We start from the raw sequence: 26229 nt of genomic DNA, 5'->3' as shown, positions 1-26229 counted from the left end.
AACTTGCATTTTAATGTTGGAAACCATTCTGAGGAGAATCAGACATTGAACAGGACTTGGTGATATGTTCCTGAAGGTGATAGAGATCATTAAAATTTAAAGAGACCTTTAAAGATTGATAGACTTTATTTGCAAAGACAAATATAGGTTGTGGCGTGTTTGATTCAAGATTCCAAAACAATTTATGGGAAATATGTGAAGGGAAACATCAAAAATAATAAGGAACTTAAAACCGAAGTGAGCTCAAAAGTAGAATTGGAAGAGATTGGAAGTAATGTCAAGTAAGGTGGATCATTTAGCCAACACACACAGTGGGCCAAATGGCCTCCTCCTGGAACATAACCCTACTATTCTATGATCCTAAAAACATGGAATAATTTGTAAACCAGACACCATATTTTATAATTTTGTGCACTGCTGAAAAGAGGTGAGCGAGTGGCAGGGTAAAGATGGATGAATTGCGTACTGTGAGAATACTTAGGAGTACTAGTTTTTGGCATATATAGATTGAAGAAACCAGGCATGGATCTGTTTAAGATCGAATTCTGTTTTCGGCAGGGGACAAGTCAGAGTAAAATTGAATCATGTTAGAAAGGTGGAAACAGGAGTTTTAATGGTTAATGAGAATTGTATTCAGTGCTCATCTCTGCGTCAAACAAGACAGGTTACATGTAACAGGTTCACAGTGATCAAAGACCCAAACTGGATGGTGAAATCTGGAACTGGAGCATGTGGTTTCTAACAGGAACAAAAATAAACATTTAGTTTTGCCACTGCCGAGCTGCAACATGTTGCTTCATGCGGAGCTGAACTAAGACAGCAGTAGAGGTGAGGAGCAAATCTAAAAATGCACAAACTATCATCATTTTTGAAACGAGCAGAAATTGCTGAAAAAAACTCGGCAGGAAGCAGCATTTTGTGGAAAGAAAGCAGAGCTAATGTTTTGGGTCCAGAGACCCTTCAGAATGGAGGCTTCATCATTGGTCTTTCCAGCCCACATTGGGATGAAAGTCAATTATGGCCTTGCTGTAAGTGTTCTATCTGACATGATTTTGAACCATTTCTCAAACCAGTTTAATATTAGGCACTTTCTAACATCAAGCAACTCTTGATAATCTTGTCTGATTAGGTTATCTTAGAAAGAGAGCAGATGAAGGGGGCTGTGATAGCAATTGAGAAGTTTTATTATACTGGTGGCCAATTGGAATTCTATTCTAACTTTGAGCCTGGAGCATGTTGCATCAGAGTGTAAGATTGATGCCAGGATGGGAAGCTTTGGTTATGAGGAAAGACTTGAGCTTTTTGGAAGCAATTTTCACTGGAGAAAACTGGTAGACTTGCAGTGTTTCTAATGTGTTTTGACAGAGTGAACAGGGTTTTTTTTTTAACATATTCAATGATTGAGGATTTCAAACTGATAATCTCCCGTGAGGAAAGGATTCCACTGCTGTTTCTTTGTACAGAAGCCTGGAGTGGCTGTTGATTGAAGCAGAGGTGATTGCATTATTTAGGGGGGAAATCGGGTAACTTTTGCTAACAACAAACGCAAGTTATGGGGAACGAGCAGAGCAGTGGATTTAGGTCTTAACTGCTTTTTAAAAAAAGAGTTAGAGATGGCAGATGAATGATCTGTGGCGTGATCTTTGCTTTCTTTTTTGTTCTGGCCAAAAGACAGTGGAGTTGCTTTACTGGTTAAAGAGGAAATTATGCAATAGTGAGGAAGGATATCAGCTGCAACAACATGGAATCTGTAAATGGGTAGAACTGCAAAAGATCAAGGAGCAAAAATCACTTGTGTGGGTTATATATAGAGATAACGTTGGGAATGGTATTAAACAGGAGATTAGGCACGTGCAATAAAGAAACATTTGTAATTATAGCTGACTTTATTCTTTAATTGGGAAATTCAAATTAGAAATGATACAATAGAGAAGGAATTACTGGACTGTATAGGGGATGGCTGTCTGGCCCAATACACTGAAATCGACTAGGTGACAGGTCAACCTCGACTGGGTATTATGAGATGAGAGAGGAATAATAGGTGTGTGTTTGAGCCCCCTTGGGGATGAGCAGCCATAATGTGATCTAATTCTTCATCGAGATGAAAATTGTTGATTCTGAGACTAGGATCCTGAATCTAAATAGAGGAAACTATGATGATATGAGGTATCAGTTGGCAATGATAGATTGGGATGATGGTGGAAAGGTAATGGACTGCAACAATTGTTCATTCCTGCATGGCACAAAAGTAAAATGGGAAAGTGGCCAAACTGTGACTAACAAAGGAAATTAGAGGTAGTATTAGACTAAGGAAGAGACATACAAATTAGCCATTTAAAAAGAAACAACTAACCTGACAAGTGGGAGCAGTTTAAAATTAAGCGAAGGAAGACCAAGAGATTGATTAAGGAACAGAAGATAGAGTACAAGAGTAAGCTTGCTGGGAGCATAAACTGAAAGTAAAAGTTAATAAAAGGTATATGAAGAGAAGAAGAATTGGTGAAGAAAAATGTCAGAAACAGCAGTGTTTATAATGAGGAACAAAGAAATGGGTGACCAAATGAATATGTACATTGACTCTGTTCACAAAGAAGGACACAAACAGGATACCAGAAATGTTGGGTAAAACTCGGTATAGTGAGAGGGAGGTACTAAAGGAAATCCGTATCAGTAGGAAACTGTGTTGATGAAATTGTTAGGATTGAAGGCTAATTAAATCCCTAGGCCCTGATGATCTACATCCCAGAGTACTTAAAGAAACGGCCATAGAAATAATGGAAATTTGTAGTCATCATTGGAGATACTGTGGGATCTGGAGCAGTCCATACAGATTGCCTGGAACCTACTCTATTTAAGAGAGGTGGTAAAGAGAAAATGGGTAAATATAGACGAGTCAGCCTGATGTCAGTAGTGAGGAAAATACTCGGAACCATGATAAAAGAATTAATAACTGAGCATTGGGAAAACTGTGGCGGGTTTGGACGGAGTCAGCGTGGATTTAAAAAAGGCAAATCATGCTTGACAAATCCACTTGAATTCTTCAAGGTGTAACTAATTGAGTTGAAGGGGAGCTAGTGGATGTGGTTTATTTGGACTTCCAGAAGACTTATGACAAAGTCCCAAAAGGCATGCATGTGTAAAATTGAAGTCTGTGGGATTGGGGTAGTGTACTGCAATAGATAGAAATCTGACAGGAAACAAATAATCAGAATAAACGAGCCTTTTTCTGATAACAGACAGTGACTGGTGGAGTGACATTGGGATCAATGCATGGACCCTAGCTATTCACAATACATCTTAATGATTTAGATGAGGGAACTAAATGTGATATCTCCAACAACAGAAATTGCTGGAAAAGCACAACAGGAATAACAGCATTTGTGCAGAGAAATCAGTTAACGTTTTGTCTGATGACCCTTCCTCAGAACTGATCTAAGGACTTCTGCATGTTTGCAGATGAGACAAAGCTGGATGGAAGGGAAAGCTATGAAGATGATGTGGAGATTCTTGTGTGGTTTGGACAGGTTGAGTGAGTGGACAAATGCATGGCAGATGCAGTATAATTTGGTACTTGAGGTTATCCTCTTGGTAGCAAAAACAAGAAGACAGGTTATGATCTTAATTGAGAGAGGGAAACGTGCAGTGAGACCTGGATGTAGATAAGCATGAAGATACCAAAGAAGTTAAATGCTATGTTGGCCTTCATAGTGAGAAAGGATTTGAGTACAGGAGTATGAATGACTTGCCACAATTATACAAGGCTTTGCTGAGACCACACCTGGAGTATCATGTGCGGTTTTAGTCTCCTCCTCTGTGGAAGGGTGTTCTTGACAGAGTACAGCTTAGGCTTACAAGATCGATTCTTGAGATAATCGGACTGATGTACGAGGAGAGATTGAATTGGTTATGCTCAGTGCAGTTCAGATGAGGAGTATCCTGTAGAAACATATACAGTTGTAACAGGACTACCCAGTAGATGCAGGAAGAATGAAGTCTGTCGCCATTGGGAACAAAAGCTGGGGTCACAGTCCAAGGATATGGGGTAAACCATTTAGGACCGAGATGAGGAGAAACTTTTCCACCCAGACAGTGGTGGTGAGCTTGTGGAATTCCCTACCACAGAAAGTAGTCAAGTCCAAAACATTGATTGTTTTCAAGGAGGAGTTGGATAGAGCACATGGGGCTAATTGAATCAAAGGATATGGGGGAAAAGCAGGAACAGGTTATTGAGTTGGATCATCAGCCATGATGGTAATGAATGATAGAGGAGGCTTACAGGGCCATGTGGCAGCCTCCTATTCTTGGTGGTTCTAATGGGAAGATGGTCATTGCATAGACGTTAGCGTACAAATTTGACAGGTAATTGGAAAGGCGAATGGAATATTAGCTTTTATTTCGAATGGAGTAGAGTATAAAAGTAGAGAAAGTTTTTGCTAAAACTATACAAGGCACATGTCGAATATTGTGAATAGTTTTGGTCACTTTATCTTAGGATATATATTCTGACATTTGGAGGTAGTCCAGGTCACTAGGTTGATTCTGGGTATGGAGAGACCTTCTTAGCGAGAGGTTGAGTAAGCTGGGCCTGTAATCAATGAGTTCAGAAGAATGGGAGGCAACCTGATTGAAACCCTCAAGATCTTGGGGAATTTGACAGGGTAGTTACAGAAATGTTGTTTCCCCTTGTGAGAGAATCAGGACCAGAGGGCATAATCACCCATTTAAGATAGATGAGGCTGTTTTTCCTGAGAGAAATCAGTCTGTGGAATTCTTTACAGAAGGCTATTGAGGCTGGGTCATTAGGTATATTCAAGGCTGAAATAGATTTTTAATCAGTAAGGGATACTAGGGTCATGGGGATAAGGCAGAAAAAGGGAGGTGAGAATTGTCAGATCAGCCATGTTGTCATTGAATGGCAGAGGAAGCTCAATGGGCCAAATAGGCTACTCCTGCTCTTGCATGTTTTGGACAGAAGTTGCAAGTCACAAAGTCTGAAACCCAATGGACGTGATTCCCCAGGAATTGCCCTGGAAGTTAAAACCTCCGATGGGCTATTATTAAGCTTCTGAAAGCCTCTGAAAATGTCCCGAATTCCAAGTTAGTCATGAGAGTATTCCAGCTGACTAAACTTACGAGTTACGTAGGAAAGGTTGGGGAAATTACTTGCCCAGGAAGAGATTGAGGGATTATAACCTGCTCTAGGAGGGTGTGTCAGGAGTAGCACCTGGCATGGTGCTACTCCTAAAAATGACATGGCAACCTGGTGAAGCTTCAGAACAGGTCTACTTGCGTGCTAAACAGTGGAAACAGCATGCAATAGATAGGACTTAGTTCCACAACCAGCGAATCAAATCTATCCTCTGCACTCTTGCCATATCCAGTCACAAACGGGGGATAACTAAACCACTAACAGGAGGTAGAAGTTGTACAAATCGGAAACGTCAGTGCAAGAGACAATTCTGAAGTATTTGCATCCATCTTCAACCAGACATGTCCATTCAATGATTCAGTTTAACTTTGTGCAGTTCATACATGAGGATACCCAGATTCCTCTACATCAAAGTACTCTGAAGTTTCACTCCATTTAGTAATAAGTTGCCCATCTATTCTTCTGATCAAAATGGATAACCTCTCACTTGTCTGCGTTAAACTCCATCTACATTTTGGCTGAGTCACCTAAGTTATCATATCCACTTGTAAATTTCTTATTTCTTTGTTATAACTTACTTTCCCTATTTTAGTGTCATTTGCAAATTTGGTTACAGTAACTTCTACCCCTGCATCTAAGTCATTAACATAGTTGAGGCCTGAGGACCGAATCCTGTGGCATCCTATTAGTTACATCTTACCATGCCTTCACTCACCAAGCACCCAACCACACTCACACCTGATACACACGGCCATGAAAATGGCTTCAAGACCTTTATAAATACTGAAATATGGCAGGATTTTGTGAAATGGGGGTCATGATTACAATGCTGATCCATACTGCTGCTGGTAGATTCCCCTACTAATGGCAACATCATCTCAACATCTATTGTGCCAAGCCCTTTCAGAATCTTGTATGTTTCATTCTCATTTTTCTAATCTTGAATGAATTAAGGCCTAACTGTTTTGGCGTTCTTGATAAGTTGAACCTAGGTATCAGCCCAATGAAGAGAGATAACAAGGTGTGGAGCTGGATGAACACAGCAGGCCAAGCAGCATCAGAGGGCCTGCTCCTCTGCTGCTTGGCTTGCTGTGTTCATCCAGCTCCACACTTTGTTATCTCAGATTCTCCAGCATCTGCAGTCCCTACTATCTCATCAGCCCAATGAATCTGTTTTGAACTGCCTCCAGTGCCAATGTATAGAATCATAGAATCCCTATAGTGTAGAAACAGGCCCTTTGGCCCAACAAGTCACACTGACCCACACAGCATCCCACCCAGACCCATCCCCCTAATCTACACATCCCTGAACACTATGGGCAACTTGGTATGGCCAATCCACCGAGCCTGCACATCTTTGGCCTGTAGGAAGAAACTGGAGCACCCGAAGGAAACCCGTGCAGACTCGGGGAGAATGTCTGCGTGGAGTTTGCGCAGTCACCCGAGGGCAGAATTGAACCTCGGTCCCTGGCACTTTGAGGCATCAGTGCTAACCACTGAGCCATGTAACCTTTCTTAAGTCTGTATACTGTCACAGCATATTACACATTCATACTTGACCCCTTCTATGATAACAATAGGTGTCTGAAAAGTAGGAATTTCATTTCTTAACTTAATGGGCTCAAAACAAAAGGATTAAAAGCTGGACCTCCATCTGTACCACACAATGATCTGGTCAACAGCAGAAACTCAGAGAGCGTGATCATTGTGTTCTGCCATGCACTAGTGCTCCAGTACAGTATGCCACGCAGTATGGTAGTTTAAACAGTTGCTAATTTAGACTCTTGGCGCAGAATATTGAAACTGTCTTTAAAAAGATGTAAAAGGTTGGTTTTAAGTGGAAGAACCCAAAAGAAAATCAAAATTTTCCAGATTCTGCTTGCTTTAAATGGCGGGATTGCGAAGTTTAGCGTCCTTTCCCTGTTGGTTTGCTTTTTTTTTTAAAATACACGTTTTTCTGAAATCCTTAATTTAAAACTTAGTATTGTTATAGCAAACCTCCCTTTACAGTTTAAAACTAACTGACTACAGTGTATGCTACCAATTAAACATGCCAGGTGATGAATTAGCCAGGTTCAGCCCAAGGGCAGATTTTGTACACAATGGCCCTTTAACGTTGAGGCCATCCTAAAGCAAACATTCAATCTCCTGAAAGGGCAAACCTCAAGTAGCTCGACATGGGAAAGTTTATTCTATATTGGTGCAGAATGAGAAAGCAAAATTATTAATGAATTCTTTTCGTTACAAGAGCTGACACAAAATTAATTTTTTCGGGGAGCAAGGATGGATGGTGTTCATTAAAAATCTATCATACTAGATGACTGATTGATTGCAATTCAGGATTGAAGTCAGAATAAACTGATGGTAGTGTGTGTGCAATTCCTTGCAGTTTCAAAGTTGGTCACTAAAAGCTTCTCACTGAGCTGGCACCATTGCTTCTGTCCAGACTCCCCCCTCATTCCAATAAGACAAAAGCTGATATAGCCTTAATATAGCAGTGCATTCAAACCTGTGCTAACAAAATCATGCTGTGTTGTTTAACCCCATGCAGTGTGTTACAGACCAGACCAAAACCCCCTTCAAATATATCAAGGAGAGAGCCGAGAGCCTAGACCCTAATATTTTGCCTTTCTTAAAGGCAAGTGTAAGGTGCTGCATTCCAGATGTAATGCAGTTGGTGACATTACTTAGCTTTAAGCAAGATACATTTTATTCTTGCCTTATAATTAAACTACAAACAAAAGAAAGAAGAATTGCAGTAACTTAATTTGGTTGGAAAACTTAACAGAATAATAGATTATTTAACTACTAAGCAGCAACTGTTCCAATAGAGTAACATATCACAAATGCACCCTTGGCAAAGGCAAATTCAGTAACCTACATTGTCTCGCATGCAATGTTTCTCCTGACCAGGAGAAAAGAACACGATGATTCTGGGAGGGAGAGAGAGAGAGCTCAAACCTTTTGCTGTAGCCGAGAGAGATGTATAACAGCATCCATAACCAACTTCAAAACTCAATAACTACTGAAAGTTAAACTAAAACCCTGGTTCAGTGGGAGCCCGACTGTCTGTTCATGCTGCTTCTATTATTTCAACTTTGGAAAAGGAATGCCCCAGGGCCTCAAGCTATTTATTAGCTTGGAAGAGGCAGTTCAATTACCTCTTCAAAAAATAAGACAAAATACACCTCTTAAAACCATAGTGTTGCCAGACCACTAAAATGTTTTCCCTACTGAGTTATATTGTGCTTGTAGTTACTCCACTAGTAAAGCTGCTGTTTTGCCACTAGAAGTTAGTCACTGAGATGTATAGCACAGAAACAGACCCTTTGGTCTAACTTGTCCGTGCTGAACAGATGCTAAATTAGTCTAGTCCCATTTGCCAGCATTTGGCCCATATCCCTCAACCTTTTTTATTCATACACCCATCCAGATGCCTTTTAAATGTTGTAGTTGTACCAGCCTCCTCCACTTCCTCTGGCAGCTCATTCCATATATGCACCACCCTCTGCGTGAAAAAGTTACTCCTTAGGTCCCTTTTAAATCTTGCCCTCTGACCTTAAACCTATGCTGTATCGTTTTGGACTCTCCCATCTTGGGGAAAAGACCTTGGCTATTCACACTTTCCTTGCCCCTCAGATTTTATAAATCTCTTTAAGGTCACCCCTTAGCCTCCGATGCTCCAGTGAAAACAGCCTCAGCCTATTCAGCCTCTCCCTATAACTCAAACCCTCCAACCTTGGCAACATCCTTGTAAATCTTCTCTGAACCCTTTCACATTTCACAACACCCTTCCTATAGCAGGGACACCAGAATTGCATGCAGTATTCCAAACAAGGCCTAACCAATGTCTTGTACAACCACAACATGACCTTCCAATACTCCATGCAATGACCGATTTTAAAAAGTAAGCATACCAAATGCCGCCTTCACTTTCTGTCTACCCAAATCCACTTTCAAGGAACTATGAACCTACCCTCGAAGCTTGGTAAAAGTTAAGATATTCCAAACAAATTATGAATTTCGCTTCCAATTTCTACCCTGCTGTCACCTTCACCTGGTCTATCTCTGACTCCTCTCTTCCTCTTCTCAATATCTCACTTCAATTTGCAGGGATAGGCTGGCCACCAATATCCACTACAAACCCACTGGCTCCCACAGTTATCTTGAATATACATAGTCACTCCCTACTTCCTGTTAAGACTTCTCCATTCTCTCAGTTTCTCTGTCTCTTTCGCATCTGTTCTGATGATGCCAACTTCTACAAGGGAGGTCTCTGAAATGTCCACCTTTGTTCTTCAGCTGAGGATTCCCCACCACCGTGGTTAACTAGGCTCTCGGTCGTGTCCGCCTCATCTCCTGCACTTCGGCCCTCACCCGTTCTCTTTCTGACCGCAACAACAATAGGGTCCCTCTGGTCCTCATTTACCATCCCACCAGCGTTCACATCCAAAGAATTATTAGCTGTCATTTCCAGTGGAATGCTACCACCCGGCACACATTTCCTCCCCTCCCCTTGTGAGCCTTTCGCTGGGATCATTCCCTCCATGTGATCTTGATCCACTCCCCCTCACTCTCAACGACCCCATACCTCCCCAGTAGCTGTAGAAGGTGCAACACTTGCCCATTAACGTCCTCTCTCCTCACTGTCCAAGAACCCAGACACACCTTCCTGGTGAAGCACAATTTACTTGTGCTTCACTCAATCTAGTCTACTGCATTCGCTGTTCACAATGTTGTCTCTTCTACGTTGTGGAGATGAAACGCAGACTAGGTGACCACTTTGCAGAACACCTATGTTCTGCCCACAAAAAAGACCCTGAGCTTCCAGTTGCCTGCCACTGTGTTCCCTGGCCAGCATCTGTCTCCGGCTTATTGCAGTGCTCCAGCGCACAAGTTGGAAGAACAACACCTCGTTTTCCACTTTGGAATCCTGCAGCCTTCAGGACTCAATGTAGGATTCAGTAATTTTAGGACCTGAGCATCTTGTCTCATATCCCTACTTACCAGACCTTGCTATCACATGGGCTGCTACCACAAACAACACATTGTCAGCCACTAATGGTTCCCATTAGCAGCTATTGGTCCTCCCAAGTTGACCTTCACCCATTTCTATTCATTCTCTCGCACGCGCTCTCTCTCTCGCGCTCTCTCTCCCCCCCCCCCCCCCCACCCCACTCCATTTTCAGCATATATACCATCCTTTTCCTCACTTTGATAAGTCCAAAAGAAGGATCACTGACTTGAAATGTTAACTCTGCTTTCTGTCCACCGATTCCAGACTTGCTGAGTTTTTCCAGCAATTTGTTTTCATACTCCAACTGTACTGAATCTTTGCTGTACACTATCTAAACAGAAAGTCTTGTGGATTCTTTCTTTATTCAGGGAGCACACGCTTTGCTGGCTGTGCCAGAATTCATTGCCCACTCCTCATTGCCCTTGAAGGTGGTAGTGAGTGGCTTCTTCGGACTACTGTAGACCATTTGGTGGTGGTATGCATACAATGGTATTTGGAAGGGAGTGCTAGGATCTTGACCCAGAGACATGGAAGAACATGGCCATGTTCTTCCAAGTCAGGGTAATGAGACATTTTAGGGGAACTTGTAGGTGGAACTATTCTTTTGATTCTTCAGCTCTTATCTGCACCCTAACTGTTAGACAAACTGTTTGTCAAGTTAATGGACAAGTCAGTGTCACCTCTTTGTTTTCGCTTCCTGTGCCACAGCACTTCAATTTTAAAACCTTCATGCTTGTTTTCAAATCACCACTCCTCTATCTCCGTGACTTCTGCAAACCTCTGAGATCTCAGCAGTATTCCAGTTCTGGCCTCTTGTGCAGCCTTGGTTTTAATCACCATATTGTTGCCAGCCATGTATCTAGCTGCCTTGCCCCAAGCTTTGAAATTGGGTTTTTGTGTGCAGTAGTAGTGTCCCTACCTCTGAGCCAGGAAGCCTGGGTTCAAGTCGCACCTGCTCCAAAGGTGTGTAATACCATCTCTGAACAGGTTGATCAGAAAACATGCTGAAATTCTTTCCTTGCACATCTTTTCTTGTCTAATGCTCTCTGATTTTAAGGTGTTCTTTAAAATCTAACTCTGATCCAGCTTTTGGTTATCTCCCCTGATATCCTCATTTATGCTTTGGCATCAAAAAATAACGGTTGATTTCATTGTTATTGCTCGTGAACTACTTTAGTTTGTTATATGTAAAGGTATGAAAATGTAGTGTGTAAACGTACATGGCTGTTTGTAATCGAATCAGAACGCTTACACCCATAGTGTGGTACATACGGAAATAATTCTTGAATGTGAAATACATCTGAGGTTCTTGAGGCATGGCGTTATCAAAATGCATGTTTGTTTTTACTTTTACTATCCAGTGAGTGAAAAATGTTTTGTTCCCATTTATCTTAAGTCTCAGTAAAGCTGCATAACCCAGGAAATGTGCTATCTGTGCTGTCTGGAGTGAACAGAACTTCATATACCCATTCATTATTGTTTCTTTTAAGAGACAAGTATCTGAACTGTTAGAGGCATAACCTTTAGAAAGTTCTTCTAAAAATGTTTTTGGGCGTCTTCATTTTCCATTATTTTGGCAACTGGCTTGAATTCAGGAGGAGTGGAAGTAATAGGTCAGATGAAAATTGATTGATGACAATGTTACATAGTTTTGCATTTATCACTGTTTAAATAAAGTGTAGGAAGAGAAAAGTGTTTTCAGTGTGAAATGATCTGACATTGGCACTGTGAAACCATTTACAAATTTGGGAGTGGGTAGGCAGGAGGATGGATATGTTATCAACAATGATTTTTCACAACTTGCTTCCATTTCATATTTTTGAGACCAGCACCAGTGCTCCCAAATGAAGACTCGAGTAATATAGAGACTATGTCTAGAGTACACCGTGCAGCCACATAGCGTAACTTCTATGTGAAGGGCTCCAACTAGTTTCTTCCTGCCTATCATATTACAGTGAATACAGTGTGGCATCTGATCATCTTGGTGTGTGTGTTTAGACGTAATATAACTTTGTTTAACATGATCAAAAATAGTGTTTTGCTCAACTTTTTGAAAGTTGAGCAATTCTAAAACTTGGAGGTCATTTCTGGTTACTTCAGCACCTCTCAGGTGATTGAAGGGGAGAGCCCACAGTCATACAGTTTGTGAAACAAAAACTTAACCAGTCCAACAGCATTTCCTCCATCCATGGTTTGACTCATGTTTGTTTTTGTTTACATCAAACATAATTGCAATCAGTTTTGAAAATTTGCATCACTGAAGTATTGTGTGTCCTTTGTAGAAAAGAGCATTCATTGTCCTAAAACACTTTTTCGTTGGCATCTCAGTTATGTCGTAACTTTGTGCTTAAGAGGTGTAACTATGTGGTTGCATTCTTTGTGTTAGCAGCCCTTTTTTTGTTCAACTTTGGTATATTTGTTATGGCAGGAAGTATTAACTATTAAGAGGAAGGAAAAATGTTGAGGGTTTTTCTTAAAATATAACTGAATAGCATCTATTTCAGGTGGCTGATGTGTTTAAACATTCATCATACGAATCAAGTGGAGTGCAAAATAGTGTGCAGGCTGCAGGACCCCTTCAAAACAAAATAAAATTGGTAATTCTGTTGTTTTAAAAAGGATTTTTCTACTACTGCAAGACCCCAAACTCACCATCTTGGTTATTGTATCATCAGTTGATGAGAACATGGAGGAGAAGTCATTGTGTTGGCATCATTGCGTGGTTATCTACCGTAGTTACTTCCTGTGATGGACTTGTGGCATCAGAGCACATCACTCTGTCTATATATGCTATATTTGCATAGTAAGCATGTATAACACATGTAGCAAAACAGTGTTGCTTAGCAATTGTGGTAATGCTAGAGAGCAGGAATAGGCTATTCAGCCCCTTGGGGCTGCTCTGCCACGGCGTGATGTTATGGCTCAAGTCCATTTACCCGCAATTGCTCCATGTCCTCTGATTCTTTTTCTTTAACCCAAATTGGTTGCCATTTTGAAAACGGTTCTCCAGCCTCAACAGACTTTTAAAGAAGGAATCTTTAACACCTCTTGTACCCTTTTTTGTTTTTCGAACTCAATCCAGCTGGGGGGGCTTTTAGTTATTAACCTCAGCAGTGTGGAACTTATTCTGTTGTAATGTTTAGTCAGTTAGCTAGTTTGTGGTTACATGATTATTGGGAGCTAGTAAACTACAATTTGATCTGTGTAGTTACAAAACTTGCTTTCCGGTAGCACTGGCTGTCACTGAGCTATGGTTTCATAGTGGTAGTCCCTTTACTTATGTGAACATAGTCAGTAAATATCAGCAATTTAATCAACAGCGGAGGGTACCCCAACTGAATTCTATTAGCACACATGCAGCCATGAGGCCTGGGTTCAAATCCTGCCTGTTCCAGAGGTGTGTAATAACATCACTTAACAGGTTGATTAGAAAATAATCTTCAGTGAGAGAGATTGAATGGTGCTTTGGGTAAACAATTGTTTAAATTTCTTTTGTCTTTTTCGTATTCTTTCTTGGAATGTTAGCATCATGGACAAGACCAGAATTTGTTGCCGATCCTAAATTGCCTTTGAGCTGGGTGGCTTGCTTGACAATTTCAGAATGCAGTTTAGGATGAACAACTGTGGATTTGAAGTCATTGATAGGCCAGATTGGGTAAGGATGGTAGATTGTCCCAATAAAGAACGTTAGTCGTTTATAGCAATTGATGATGGTTACAGTGGCATTTGACTAGTTTTCTAAAATATTTCTTTACTTCCAGATTTTTATTGAATTCGGGTTTCGCCAACAGACATGGTGGGAATCAAACACATAGCCCTGGAGCATTATTCTGGGGCTCTGGATTACCAGTCCATTGACGTTGTCAGTATGTCACTGCCTCCCCACTTCCAACTTTGGGTAATTCCATTGATATAATCTGAGTATCATTGGTATGCCAACATTTATTGCCCATCACTATTACCTCTACAATGGCAAGTAATGAGCCTCCTTTTTAAACTACTGCAGTTACAAGCTGTTGGCAAGCGACTTCCAGGAGTTTGATTGGTGTAGTTTCATGTGTACTTTGAGGGGAACCTGAAATTAATCATGTCCCTACTACTACCATCCCACTGGATGGTATAGGTTGCAGGTTTGGAAATGCTGTTGAAGGAACCTTGGAGCATTGCTTCAGTGGGTTGTACACTCTGCTGCCCACCTCCCACTTCATGTGTACCACTGACTGGCAAGAGTCTGAAATTAAACCAATCTATTCGCAGCGTTTGATCTCAGTTGAAGTTCTGATTTCAAGTGATATTTTTAACTCTACCTTTGTCTATCTTTGTAACATTGTTCAGTTTTGCTCCTCTGTCAGCTCATCTGCTGAAATCCTGAACTAAGATTTTGTTTCTTTGAATATGGCTATTCCAACAAACCCCTGGCTGGTTTGCTACATTCTGACTCTCCATAAAATTCAGATCATCTAAATCTGCCTACATCCTTACTCATGGCATATCCTTTTCCCTTTATGACCCCTGTGCTTGCTGACCTTCATTAGTTCCTAGTCATTCAATATTGATTTTAAAATTCCCACCTTTGTTTTTAGTTCCTCCCCTCCTCCTAATCTCCTCAGACTATTGGAACGTAGGAATTAGAAGCAGGATTTGGCCATTTGGCATCAAGGTTGGCCTTTCAACCAGAACATAGCTGATATTCTAAATTGATACTGTTTTCCTGTGCTACCCACCACCCACAATTCTTTACAATATCTGCACTTCTCAAACTCTGGCCATCTGTGCATTCCCAATTTGAATTGCTGCACTATTAGTGATCTGCCTTCAGTTGTCTTGGCCCTAGTTATAAAGTTTCCTCCCCATACCTCTCCTCCAATCTCCCCACTTTCCTCATTTAAGATACTTTTTTTTTTAAAATCTGCCTTTGTGACCATAGTTTTGGTCATTTGCACAAATAGCTCCTTATGAGATTAATATCATATTCTGTGTTTTAATACTCCTGTGAAGAGCCTTCAGATACTTAATTTATATTTTATAGCACCTTTTAATGAAACAAAGTTGATAAGTGGCCTACTTTGTGCTCGGTGGTCTTTAACTTAGTGTTCTCCACTTAACTGAATGAATGCAGCTCTATTTCACTGATCAAACTACATTTGGATATTATACAGATTTTGGGAAGCTTGGTGGTGAGGATTCCCTGCCCCTATAACCACAGCATTTATGTTGCTGGTTTAATTAATTTTCTAGTCAGTAGTGATCTCAGGATGTTGAAAGTGAGGATTTCAGTAATGGTAAGGCCATTGAATGTCATGATTCTGTTGAAGATGGTCACTGTCTGGCAATTGTGTAGCCTCTACATTGTATAGTAGATTGATACTGAAGTCTGAATGTTGTCCAGGACTTCTAGACTTGGATTGCTACAGTATTGGATAAAATTGTGAACGATAATGAACATGCAACATGTGTAAAGTAGCTCAGTGATTTAAATTGCTGTCTGCTCCTGAGCTGATCCTTGGTGAATATCTCTGTCTGACTTTTATATTGGAGGGAGACCATTGGTGAAGCAGCTGAATGTGGTTGGGGCGAGGATAGTTCCTCTGAGGAATGCCTGCAGAAGTGTCCACAAACTGAGATTATTGACTTCCAACAACCACATCCATCTTCCTTTTGAACCAGATATTGCTCCAAGCAGTGGAGAGTGTTCTTGGGATTCTCATTGGCCTAAATTTGCCCTGGCTCCTTGATGCCATACTCGGATGCTGTCTTGGTGTCAAGGACAGCTATGCTAGCATCACATCCGAACGTTACTTTTTTTTTCACGTCTGGACCAAAACTGCAGTGACGTCTGGATTCAAGCGACCTCGTGGAACCCAAACTGCACCATCTGTGATTTTGTTATTTGAGAGTTCTTGACAACAGATTCCAACACACCTTGATGTTTTATTGAAGATTGGTTAGACTAATGGGACAGCAGTTGGCCACATTGAATTGGTCTTACTTTTTGTGACAGAGCATGCCTTGGTAATTTTCCACATTGATACAGATCAAAGTTGTAGCTATACTAGAACAGCTTGGCTAGATGCATACCTAGTCTGGATCACAAGTCTATAGTGTTAGAGCCAGGATATTATTGGGTGCTAGAGCCTTTACTGCATTCACTACACTAATGTTTTTCTCTCTCAATTGAATGTGATGTAAGAATTCAGTATAATCTTCTGTTCAAAGCTGAATTATAACTTGTGCCACTGATACAGTAATGTGAAACTAAATGCATTGTAAGCTTATTTGCAGTCCTTACTTTGTTAACTATGTTCTCCTGTGTTTGTATTCACAGGTTCCCTCTGTATCCAAGAGGAGGAGAAAGGTTTCAGTTTGAATATGGAGTTTATTTACTCAACAAAAACATCGCACAGGTAGGTGACCAATGGTGGCATGGCAGATGTAGGTTAGATCTTGGGATTTGTGGGAGTTGTGAAATCTTTCTTTCCTTCCATCTTCACATTGCGTCGTAGAACAAAACACTACTTAATATCTGAAAGACGTTCATGCACTCCTGTGGTACTTTGAGGTTATGCATTGCACTTCAGCTCAGGCACAGACAGCAATTTAATCACTTAGCTACTTAACAAATGTTGATTATTCAATGTAGACTTGGATGCTTTACTGTTTATTCAGGCTGTAGTGGCTTACTGTTTTTAATGACTTGGCAGGAATATACTAATGGCAATAATGAACGTTTTGTTTCCTGTTGCCACTTTGACCCACTTCTGTCCTTTTTTTTTTGCATCAAGTGGCTTTTACCCTGTCAGTGCTTTTGATTCGATATGCAGTTTTGTTTATGTGGAGTTTGTGCGATTGTAACAAAATGATGCCATGTATCCAATTTTCAGTCTGTCATAGTGAAATAATGTTTGCCGTTTGGTAGATGAAAAGTTTGGAACCACCAGGATTTGACTGTTCCTTTTCTTTCAAACTGGTCAAAAGTTGGAGATGGTTCCTCCACAGACTGATTGGACAGATAGGAAAGGTAAAGCTAGTGTAGTCCTACGATCATAGCACTGCTCCCTTCGAGAGAGACGACTGGTGCGGTTAACCTGTGGATCACTATTCCTCAGACGAGGGGAGAGGTTGAGAAGGGGAATCCTTCATATTGTGGCAATTGAACCCGCACTGTTGGCATCACTCTGCATCACAAACCAACCTTTCAGCAAACTGATCTAACCAAATCCTGGACAGGTGGTAAACCTGCCATTAAAAATAGCTCAGGCCTGTTGTAAGGGTGGACTTGAAGCACATTCTACACCAATGGTTGCTGTTTCCTTGAATGGCTGTGATCATGTTTAGAATTGACTGTTTACTTAGAACCCCTACAGTGTGCAAGGAGGCCACTGACTCTCGGAAGAGCCTCCCACCCAGACCCATACCCTATCCCCATAACCACACGTTTACCGTGGCTAATCCACCTGGCGCGCACATCACTGAAGACCATGGACAATTTTAACATGGCCAATCCATCTCATCTTTGTACTGTGGGAGGAAACTGGAGCACCCAGAGGAAAACAACAAAGACATGGGGAGAACGAGCAAACTCCACACAGATGCTCACCCAGGGCTGGAATTGAACCTGGGTCTCTGAGGATGAGGCAGCAGCACTAACCATTGAGCCACATTGCTGCCCACTTGAGTTGACTCTGATTACAAATATATTTGATGATAACCGTGTGACTTCTCTGCTCATTCTAACACCAGAACTCTCCAGTTCTGCTTACCAATGTTGCACCCTCCAAACATTTCACCTAAGTATCAAATTATTCGAATGTTTGACTCTGTTACCCATCTGAAATTTTATTTCATACACTCATCTGTCTGTATTGTTGCTCCTATTACACATGCGTGGAGCAATTTAATTTTTGTTTCTGATTTTCTTCATCTTGGAAAAACTGATTTTCATCAGTGACGTTGCTGCAACAGGACAGGTTATTTGGCCAGGTGTGGCTTCTTCATATTGCATGTAACAGAATGTAGGTCAAGTATCCATTATCCATATGTACAAAAGCAGAAAAGACCTAAAAACAGGAAGTCTTTTATAAAGCAGACCAGTACAGGCCTGTAGACACAGATTTCAGCCCTTTAGATTAAAACAAAACTATGCTTAACCCAAACAGACCGAAAAGTAAAATTTTTTTCCCTAAGCGCCAAATTCAGCATGTCTACAGATCTGTTTGGCACCTTTGAATAATAGCTTTGCTTTTCGGTCTGTTTGGGTTAAACCAAGTTTATTTGCAAAGGCCCTGAATGGACTTTAGTGGATCCAAACCAGTTGGTCCCAAGGTTTTCAGGTGAAGGATTCCTGACCTGTGGTACACTATTGTGCAAGTTAGATATGGCGCCTTGGTGGTGTTGTGAGCTGGAACAGAATGCTCAAACCCCTCCTTCTAGGAATGGTCCTTAAAGCTCAAGGAACTCTGACTACTTGTGGTCATGCTCCTTAATTTCCTAAAGTTTGGTTTGGTGACAGTCTGGTAGTCTGAAAGATTTTGATTTCTCCCTGACTCCGTTCCGTATGAACTTGAAAGCAAAAGCAGCAGCAAGAGATTATGCTGTGACCTTGGCCTGCTAAAGGACATCATATGGGGCAGTGTGTTGGCAATTTCAAATCTAAAGGCAGTATACTATCTGCAAGATTTATTAAATGGAATTGGACCTAAAATAAGTGTAGCAAAGTCAACACATGATGAGAGCTGCATCTTCCGTCTGATCTGTTTCTGTCACTGCTTTTGATCTAAAGTCATTTGTCAATTATCGTGTATTGTTGCTGGTTTTTGGTCAACACTTTTTAATCAAAAATACATGCAACGCATACTGAATGCTAAAGTGAAAATGTCTTGATTTATTAAGCTAAGCGGTGCATGTTGAGTTTAAGCTGAAGCAAGCCAATTTAATGAAATTGAATTGTAAGAAAAGTATAGACCAATATGTAATCATCTATATAAAAACCAAAAGAACTGCAGATGCTGTGAATCAGAAACAAAAATACAAGTTGCTGGAAAAGCTCTGAGGAGAAACAGTTCTGAGGAAGTGTCACCAGACCCAAAACGTTAACTCTGATTTCTCTTCTCAGATGCTGCCAGACCTGAGCTTTCCCAGCAACTTGTGTTTTCGTACATAATCTTCTATCTCCATCTTAAAACCAATTATCCACTTTTGTTCATAATACTTAGTACACTCGCATGACAAAACTCTCAGCTTCTTCTTTAGCATCTTCAGTTGATCCCAGCCTTGATAGCTGGGATTTCTTGATTGCTTAATCCTTTTGTGAAAAAGTGCTTCCTGACATCACCCCTGAATGTCCTCATTCTCATTTTAAGATTAAACCTTTAAGATCTCATGCTGTGGACTCTATTCCTCTCATCATTCTGAGGAAGTACTTAGAAACTCACAGTCTGGGCTTAAAAATTTAATGTAGTTTAAGCACCAAGGTTCAACATGAAATTTAGCAAAATTGTTCGCCACGCTCTGAATATAGTATTATGAGAGCACAACAATGCAAATGGCATGTTACCTTTTATTGCAAGGAGAATGGCTTATAAAAGTACGGAAACTTTGGTGTTGGTGAGAACTCCTCTGAAATAGTTTGTACAATTTTTGTTTTTTTTAAAATAAAAGTATAATTATTGTAGAAACAGTTCAGACAAGATTCATTTGACTCATTTCTGGGTAAAGAGCTTATCTTATGAAAATTGAACCTTTAGTTTGAGATTTTGCTCATGAGTGTTTGGATGAATGAGAGGGGTGGATGGGGTGGACCAAGAGAATGCTTTTTGGGTAAAATAATAGAAAGGAACAAATTTTAAGAATAAGAATTCTCCCAGTTAAGAAATGAGGAGGTTTATTTTCCTCTGAGGGTTATTCTTTTCCCCAGAAAGTAGTGAAGGTTCCATCTTTAAACTTAATGCAGGCTAAGTTAGGTTTTTGATAGTCAGGGGAGTCAAGGGTTATAGGATGTAGACAGGATAGTGCAGCTTGGAGGATAACTCAATCATTCACAGTCTTAAGGGGAGGCAATGGCCTAGTGATATTATCACTAGACCACTAATCCAGATGATTTTTGAATCACCCCGGGTTTGAATCCCGCCACAGCAGATGATGGAATTTGAATTCAATAAAAAATATCTGGAATTAAGAATGTAATGAACCCATTGTCGACTGTCAGAAGAACCCACCTGGTTCCTTTAGGGAAGGAAACTAATCCATACCTGATCTGGCCTACATGTGACTCCAGACCCACAGCAATGTGGCTGACTCTGAACGGCCCTCTGGGCAACTAGGGATGGGTAGTAAATGCTGCCTGGTCAGTGACACCCTCAGCCCATGAGTGAATTAAAAATAGGCCTACTCCTGTTCCTATGATGCTTTTTAATTTTGCTCAGTTATTCACATTCACATTTATTGCTGATTCCTAATTGCCCTGAAATGTTGTAGCCTGTCATAGGGCAATGATATAACTGAGTAACTTGCTTGGCCATTTCAGCAGGTGATTGAGTCATGGATATTGCTTTTGAGTTTGAAATGATAGTGAACTAGTTGGGTTTTGCAACAGTCCAGTTGTTTTATTCCCACTGTTATTGATAGTAGCTTTTGAATTTCTAATTTATTTATTTAACTGAATTTAAAATCCCTAACTGCTAGTTCCCTAGTTATTGATATATTTGAATTAGTGCTATTTGTGATGTCCGCCCCAGTCCAATACTGGTACTTCCATAAGGTCAGAAGTCACATGACACAGGTTATAGTCCAACAGGCTCATATTGGGAAATACATTCTATTTTGTTCGAAAAGCACACAATTTATAGACAGTCAGTCAATGTGGCATTTTATAAATTCTTTCTTTAGAAATCAAACCAGTTTCACTCCAAACCAAATCAAACAGATTGTAAACAAGGAACAAAAACGAAGTTGCTGGAAAAGCTCAGCAGGTCTGGCAGCATCTGTGAAAGAAAAGAGAGTTAATGTTTCGGGTCCGGTGACCCTTCCGTCAGTTCTGAGGAAGGGTCACTCAACCCGAAACGTTAACTGTTTTTTCCTTCACAGATGCTGCCAGACCTGCTGAGCTTTTCCAGCAACTTTGTTTTTGTTTCTGATTTACAGCATCCGCAGTTCTTTCAATTCTACACAAGGCCTTACACCTAACATGCATTGTCTGCCCTAAAATGTCACCTCTTCGTTAGATTGATGAAATCTTTAGTTCTCTCAGGACAGTGACTTGAAAGGAATTCAGAAATTTACATATACATGTTAATCAATTAAAACCTTCTAACTGATTAAAGATTTAACAGCATCTTAGGTTTGTTTAATACATCCTCATCAGTGGTGTAACCCTTTGATCTTTTACTTGTAAATTCTGAGTGTGATACTACGTCTCTCTCACCTGAAGACAGAGAGAGACTCCAAACGGTTGTGTTCTCAAACAAACTTGTTGGACTATAACCTGGTGTCATGTGATTTCTGACCTAGTGCCATTTAAGCACTCCTTTCTGATTCAGTAGCCCAGGGTTTGGTGCGATTAGCTATATAACCTCACCAATGTGCTGCCATATCCTAACTATATTAGTGAAATTATTGGCAGTAAAATTTTCTGGTTGGCAAGATGTAAAGAGAGGAACTTGTGCTGTGGCCTCAACTTCTTACAATTTATACTCCCTGCTTCCAAGCAATTCGTAAAGGTATGGTTGCTAGATTTGCTCATAACACAAAGCTGTGAAAGTAATTGTGAAGAAGATGGGACTACATGGGAATATAGATCAGCTAGTGGGCAAAGATCTATCAAAGGGACTGTGTGTGGAATGATGGGTTCCCTTGCAAAAAAAGGCTGGGTACACTAGGCTTTGTGTTTATTGAAGTTTGGAAAGTAAGACCAGACTTGATTGAAGCACATAAGGTCTTGAGGACCCTGACAGGGTGAATGGGAAAGTATATATCCTCGTAGGGGAGCATCTAGAACTCGGGGGTCACTGTTCCTAAATAAGGTGGTGGAGGGTGAGGCGTGTTTTTTTTTGAGGCTGTGTCTCTTTGGAATACTCTTCCTCAAAAGTTGGTGGAAGCAGAGTCCTTCATTGTTTTTAAGGCAGACGTGGATGGATCCTTGATGAGCAAAGGGGCAAAAGGTTATCAGGGAGTAGGTGGGAACGTGGAGTAATCAGATCAGCTGTAACCTTACTGAAGGGTGGAATAGGGGCCGAGGACCTACTCCTGTTTATCATTGAAATGCTTGTGTGAAGAGTTCCAGACTTCTGCACACAAAATAAGATGATTAGAAAAGTTTCTTAACTATCACAACCTCCAATTTGAGTTTGAACTCTGCACTGAAGTCCAAAAATCCTCAACTACATGAGAAATTGTTTCTCGCGCCCTCGCGCTACCTCCATGAGGAACTTCAGAGGCTTTTCCGTAGAAAAACTGACTTATGGCCGACTTGGTGAGCATCACAAAATTCTGCACAGAGCGGGGACTGAACCTGGCACCTTCCAGGCCTGTTAGGGTGAGAACTGCACCATGTGGCATTCTTTATCTCGGCAGCAATATGGATCTTGATATTCTGATAGAAATTAAATAAAGTTACTGTTTGATTACAATATGTGGAAGATTTCACCACTTAGATAAAAGTAATACTCTGTACCCTCTTGGGATATTTTGGCAGATGAATATGCACAGCTGAATATATGCTGGCACGTATGCGTTGAGTATATCAATGTGTTGATGAATTGCTCATGCTTGCCTGAGAGCGATTATACGTCGATCCCTCTTCTGCACGTTGCAACCAACATAAGAAGCATCTGTTTGTGTGTATGACTGTTGACAATAAAATCTAGCTCAACTGTAAATACAGATGTATTTCCCCCTTGCCAATCCACTGTTACACTCCCAGGAACGTTGTCTACAAAAAAAATTGTAATTTGAAAGTTCACCTGTCACATAAAAACTTAGCCATTTCTACTTGCTGAAAAGATTTTTGGGTATTGAAATCGTGCAACTTTTTTAAAAATCACAAAATATCATCAGGTTTGAACCTTAACGATCATATCTTAGCATCAAGCTATCAACAAGCTGTTTTACTCTTATTGACCTGGCATATTATTTTAAACATTCACCACTGCATGAAGTTTTTTCCACTGTCTTCAGTAAACTTTTGTCTTCTGTTCTTACTTTCCCAACTAGCATTTGAAGTAATACTTTGCTTATCTATTCCATTTACTATAGGGGCTGTTATTGCATAGTGTTTTCTCTTCATATTTCACCCGTCTTTTACTTAATTGGGATCATTCTTTTTAATCTCTGTGCTGTGAGACAGTTGAAGAAGTGAAAAGAATGTAGAACACTGACAAACAAATTTAGTACGTATGAACGGAAGGGAATTGTTAGAACTTTGGATTTACACCTACTCTTGTGTCCAAGTTTTCTGATCATTGTGCAAAAAGTGCCACTTGAAAGTAAGCAATATATTGCAGTGACGTGCAGCTGTGAAACCATTTAGTGCCGCATACGTGACTCAAGTGAGAGACTTCTTGCGCATCTTGCATATCAGTGAGGTACGAGTTATTTTCTGGCCTGGAAGAAAGTCTGATGACTAATTAGACCAAATTCACATGTGGTGACATTCCACCATAATCTCTCTGGTCTATAATGGAATTCTTGTCCCATAACAGAGTGGAACAGTCATCTTTTAAGTGGTTCCAAAATATTTGAATATTGCTTTCATCCTGGTGTTAGTTATGAAAGTGAATACTTTGTTTTTGTTTAGCATTGGGAGACTGCTATATTAACTGCAGGAGGGGTGAGGGATGTAGCTTTGTGAAAGATCTTTGTGCACATTTTGTATGTTATAATCAATCTGAAAATTTGTGCGACGCAATGCATTGTCTCTGTCTCATTATATAGAATTTACAACGCTGAAACAGGTTGTTTTGGCGCGGTTGGTTTGTGCTGGTGTTTATTCTATACATGAACCTCCTCCAATACTTCGTTCCTTTCTCCATTACGTATTTATCTAGCTTCCCCTTAAGTGTATCTGTGCCACTGTTTGTGCTTGCAAGTTCCACATTCTTGCCACACTTGGAATTAAAAAAAACTTTGATCCGACCTACAAGAGAAATTATGATAACTTGGCCCTTTCAAGCAATGTCCATCCATGTTGACATCTCTCTGCTTCAGCTATGACTGCTTTAAACGTATTTTTTAAATGTAATTGTTCATCCCTGGGTTCAGAATGCAAAGAAACACCTGAGAATTGTTTAAACTGGTTTGCAATGGGCTGCACTTACATTGCTCTTAGTGGTATATTACTCTGAAGTAGTTCCTGGAGTTGATCCCAGTTCTCTTGGCTTCAGAACAGTTTAGAGTCAGATCACCTTCCAAATCGCAAGATACAGGACCACTTAGCTGTTGACATACATATCTGAAACTCCTTCACTGAGATGTGCTAATAGTACTGGCCCAAAGTCTGCCATCTCCCTCAAGGCACGACATTCGTCACTGCTTCCGCTAAAATATGTTCGTGTGCTTGATATTGAAAATGCCTATGTAAAGAAAGTATTTATGACTTCACTATTGAGCTTGTGACGTAATAGCACAATGTGTCAATAAATGTGGAGCTGGAAAAGTGCAGCAGGTCATACAGCATCTGAGGAGCAGGAAGGTCAACATTTCGGGCTGAAGCGTTGAACTTGTCCATTCACCATTAATGTTGATGAAACCTCTTTAGACACCTAGTACTTTCATGTACAGCGTCTATTATTTATTTTTAAAATAAGCACTTCATATTGTTGTTATAGTTGAAAACACCCATCTGTGTGTTGCATCTAATATGGTGATATTTTTGTAGACGTTTTGAGTTTGGTTTTAGTTTCCCAAATAGCACAGTCTAGACCTGATAAAAGGGTGCTATTAATTTCATTGTCAGTCTGTTTCCCATTATTTATCTTGGTTTTCTTTTAAAGTCACAAAATAAAAAGTTGACTTTCTACCACAAGCACTTATTAACACAGTTCAGACTTCTTTCTCTCCTTCCTTTTCCTCTCCAGATTACATTAAAACACAATAACCCAAGAGTCGTTTCATTGAGAATTATAATTAAATGTCAAATATTACATGTGAAATTTGTCATTCTTTTCATCCAAAGATAAGTTGCTTTTAAGTATCTTTTTATTTTCTCTAATGTTATTTTGAAACCCTATCGTTTACTTTCGACGTGTTGCAAACCTTGAGCATTGTTTCTATCTGATCCCCAAAAAAAAGAAATATTTGTTTTTACAGCACCTCTCAAACATTCCAAAACGCTTTAGTTTCAATAAAGTTTTAAATTGCAGCCACTATTGTAATGTGGGAAAGCTCAGCAACCAAATTGTGCACAGCAAGCTCCAGACAAATGGTTATCTAATTTCTGGAATGTTGTCATTTGTAGGAAGAAGAATGAAATATAAAAAATAAGGAAGCTTTGCTGTAATTTTATACAGCACTGGTGGGACAACATCTACAGTCCAGTTTTGGCCCACTTATTGAAGGAAGGGCAAAACTGGGGAAATGATAGAAGCATTTCATGGAGAGTTTACTTTGATGAATTCTTGGCATGATTGTAAGATAATAACAACATTTACTGTTTGTGATTGATATTGCCTTTGAGTTTGAGTCGACGTTCCATATTTGGGTCCTCGGAGTTTAATAATAGGTAGGCCTAATTTAAAAAAAAGTGGATCCAAACACACAAGAAAATAGAGCAAGGCTTTAGAAGGAAACATTAGGAGGTGACCAAAAGCTTGGTCAAAGAAGAGGGCTGTAAGGAGGATCACAAATGAGAAGAGAGAGGAAAATGAGTTTGGCAAGGCCAGAAATCCAGGGCTAAGCAAATAGTCATCTAGTAGTTGTATCAGAGATAGTAGGAACTGCAGATGCTGGAGAATCTGAGATAACAAGGTGTAGAGCTGGATGAACACAGCAGGCCAAGCAGCGTCATAGGAGCAGGAAGGCTGACGTTTCGGGCCTAGACCCTTCATCAGAAAAAATTTTTTCTGATGAAGGG

The 26229-nt window shown here is 40.3% G+C and overlaps 1 protein-coding gene across 1 annotated transcript in view; it reads left to right on the top strand.

Moving 5' to 3' along the window:
* Nucleotides 1-26229, top strand: part of uvrag (UV radiation resistance associated gene) — a 242413-nt gene that overhangs the window by 175502 nt on the left and 40682 nt on the right. The window contains exon 10 of the mRNA XM_048598464.1: nucleotides 16492-16570. Coding sequence (XP_048454421.1) covers nucleotides 16492-16570 — 79 coding nt within the window. The remainder of the gene's footprint in view (nucleotides 1-16491; nucleotides 16571-26229) is intronic.

The sequence above is a fragment of the Rhincodon typus genome, chromosome 6 (assembly GCF_021869965.1).
Source record: "Rhincodon typus isolate 14 chromosome 6, sRhiTyp1.1, whole genome shotgun sequence".
Lineage (NCBI taxonomy): Eukaryota > Metazoa > Chordata > Chondrichthyes > Orectolobiformes > Rhincodontidae > Rhincodon > Rhincodon typus.
Note: the sequence above shows the minus strand (reverse complement) of the source record. Positions and strands in the feature narration are given on the sequence as shown.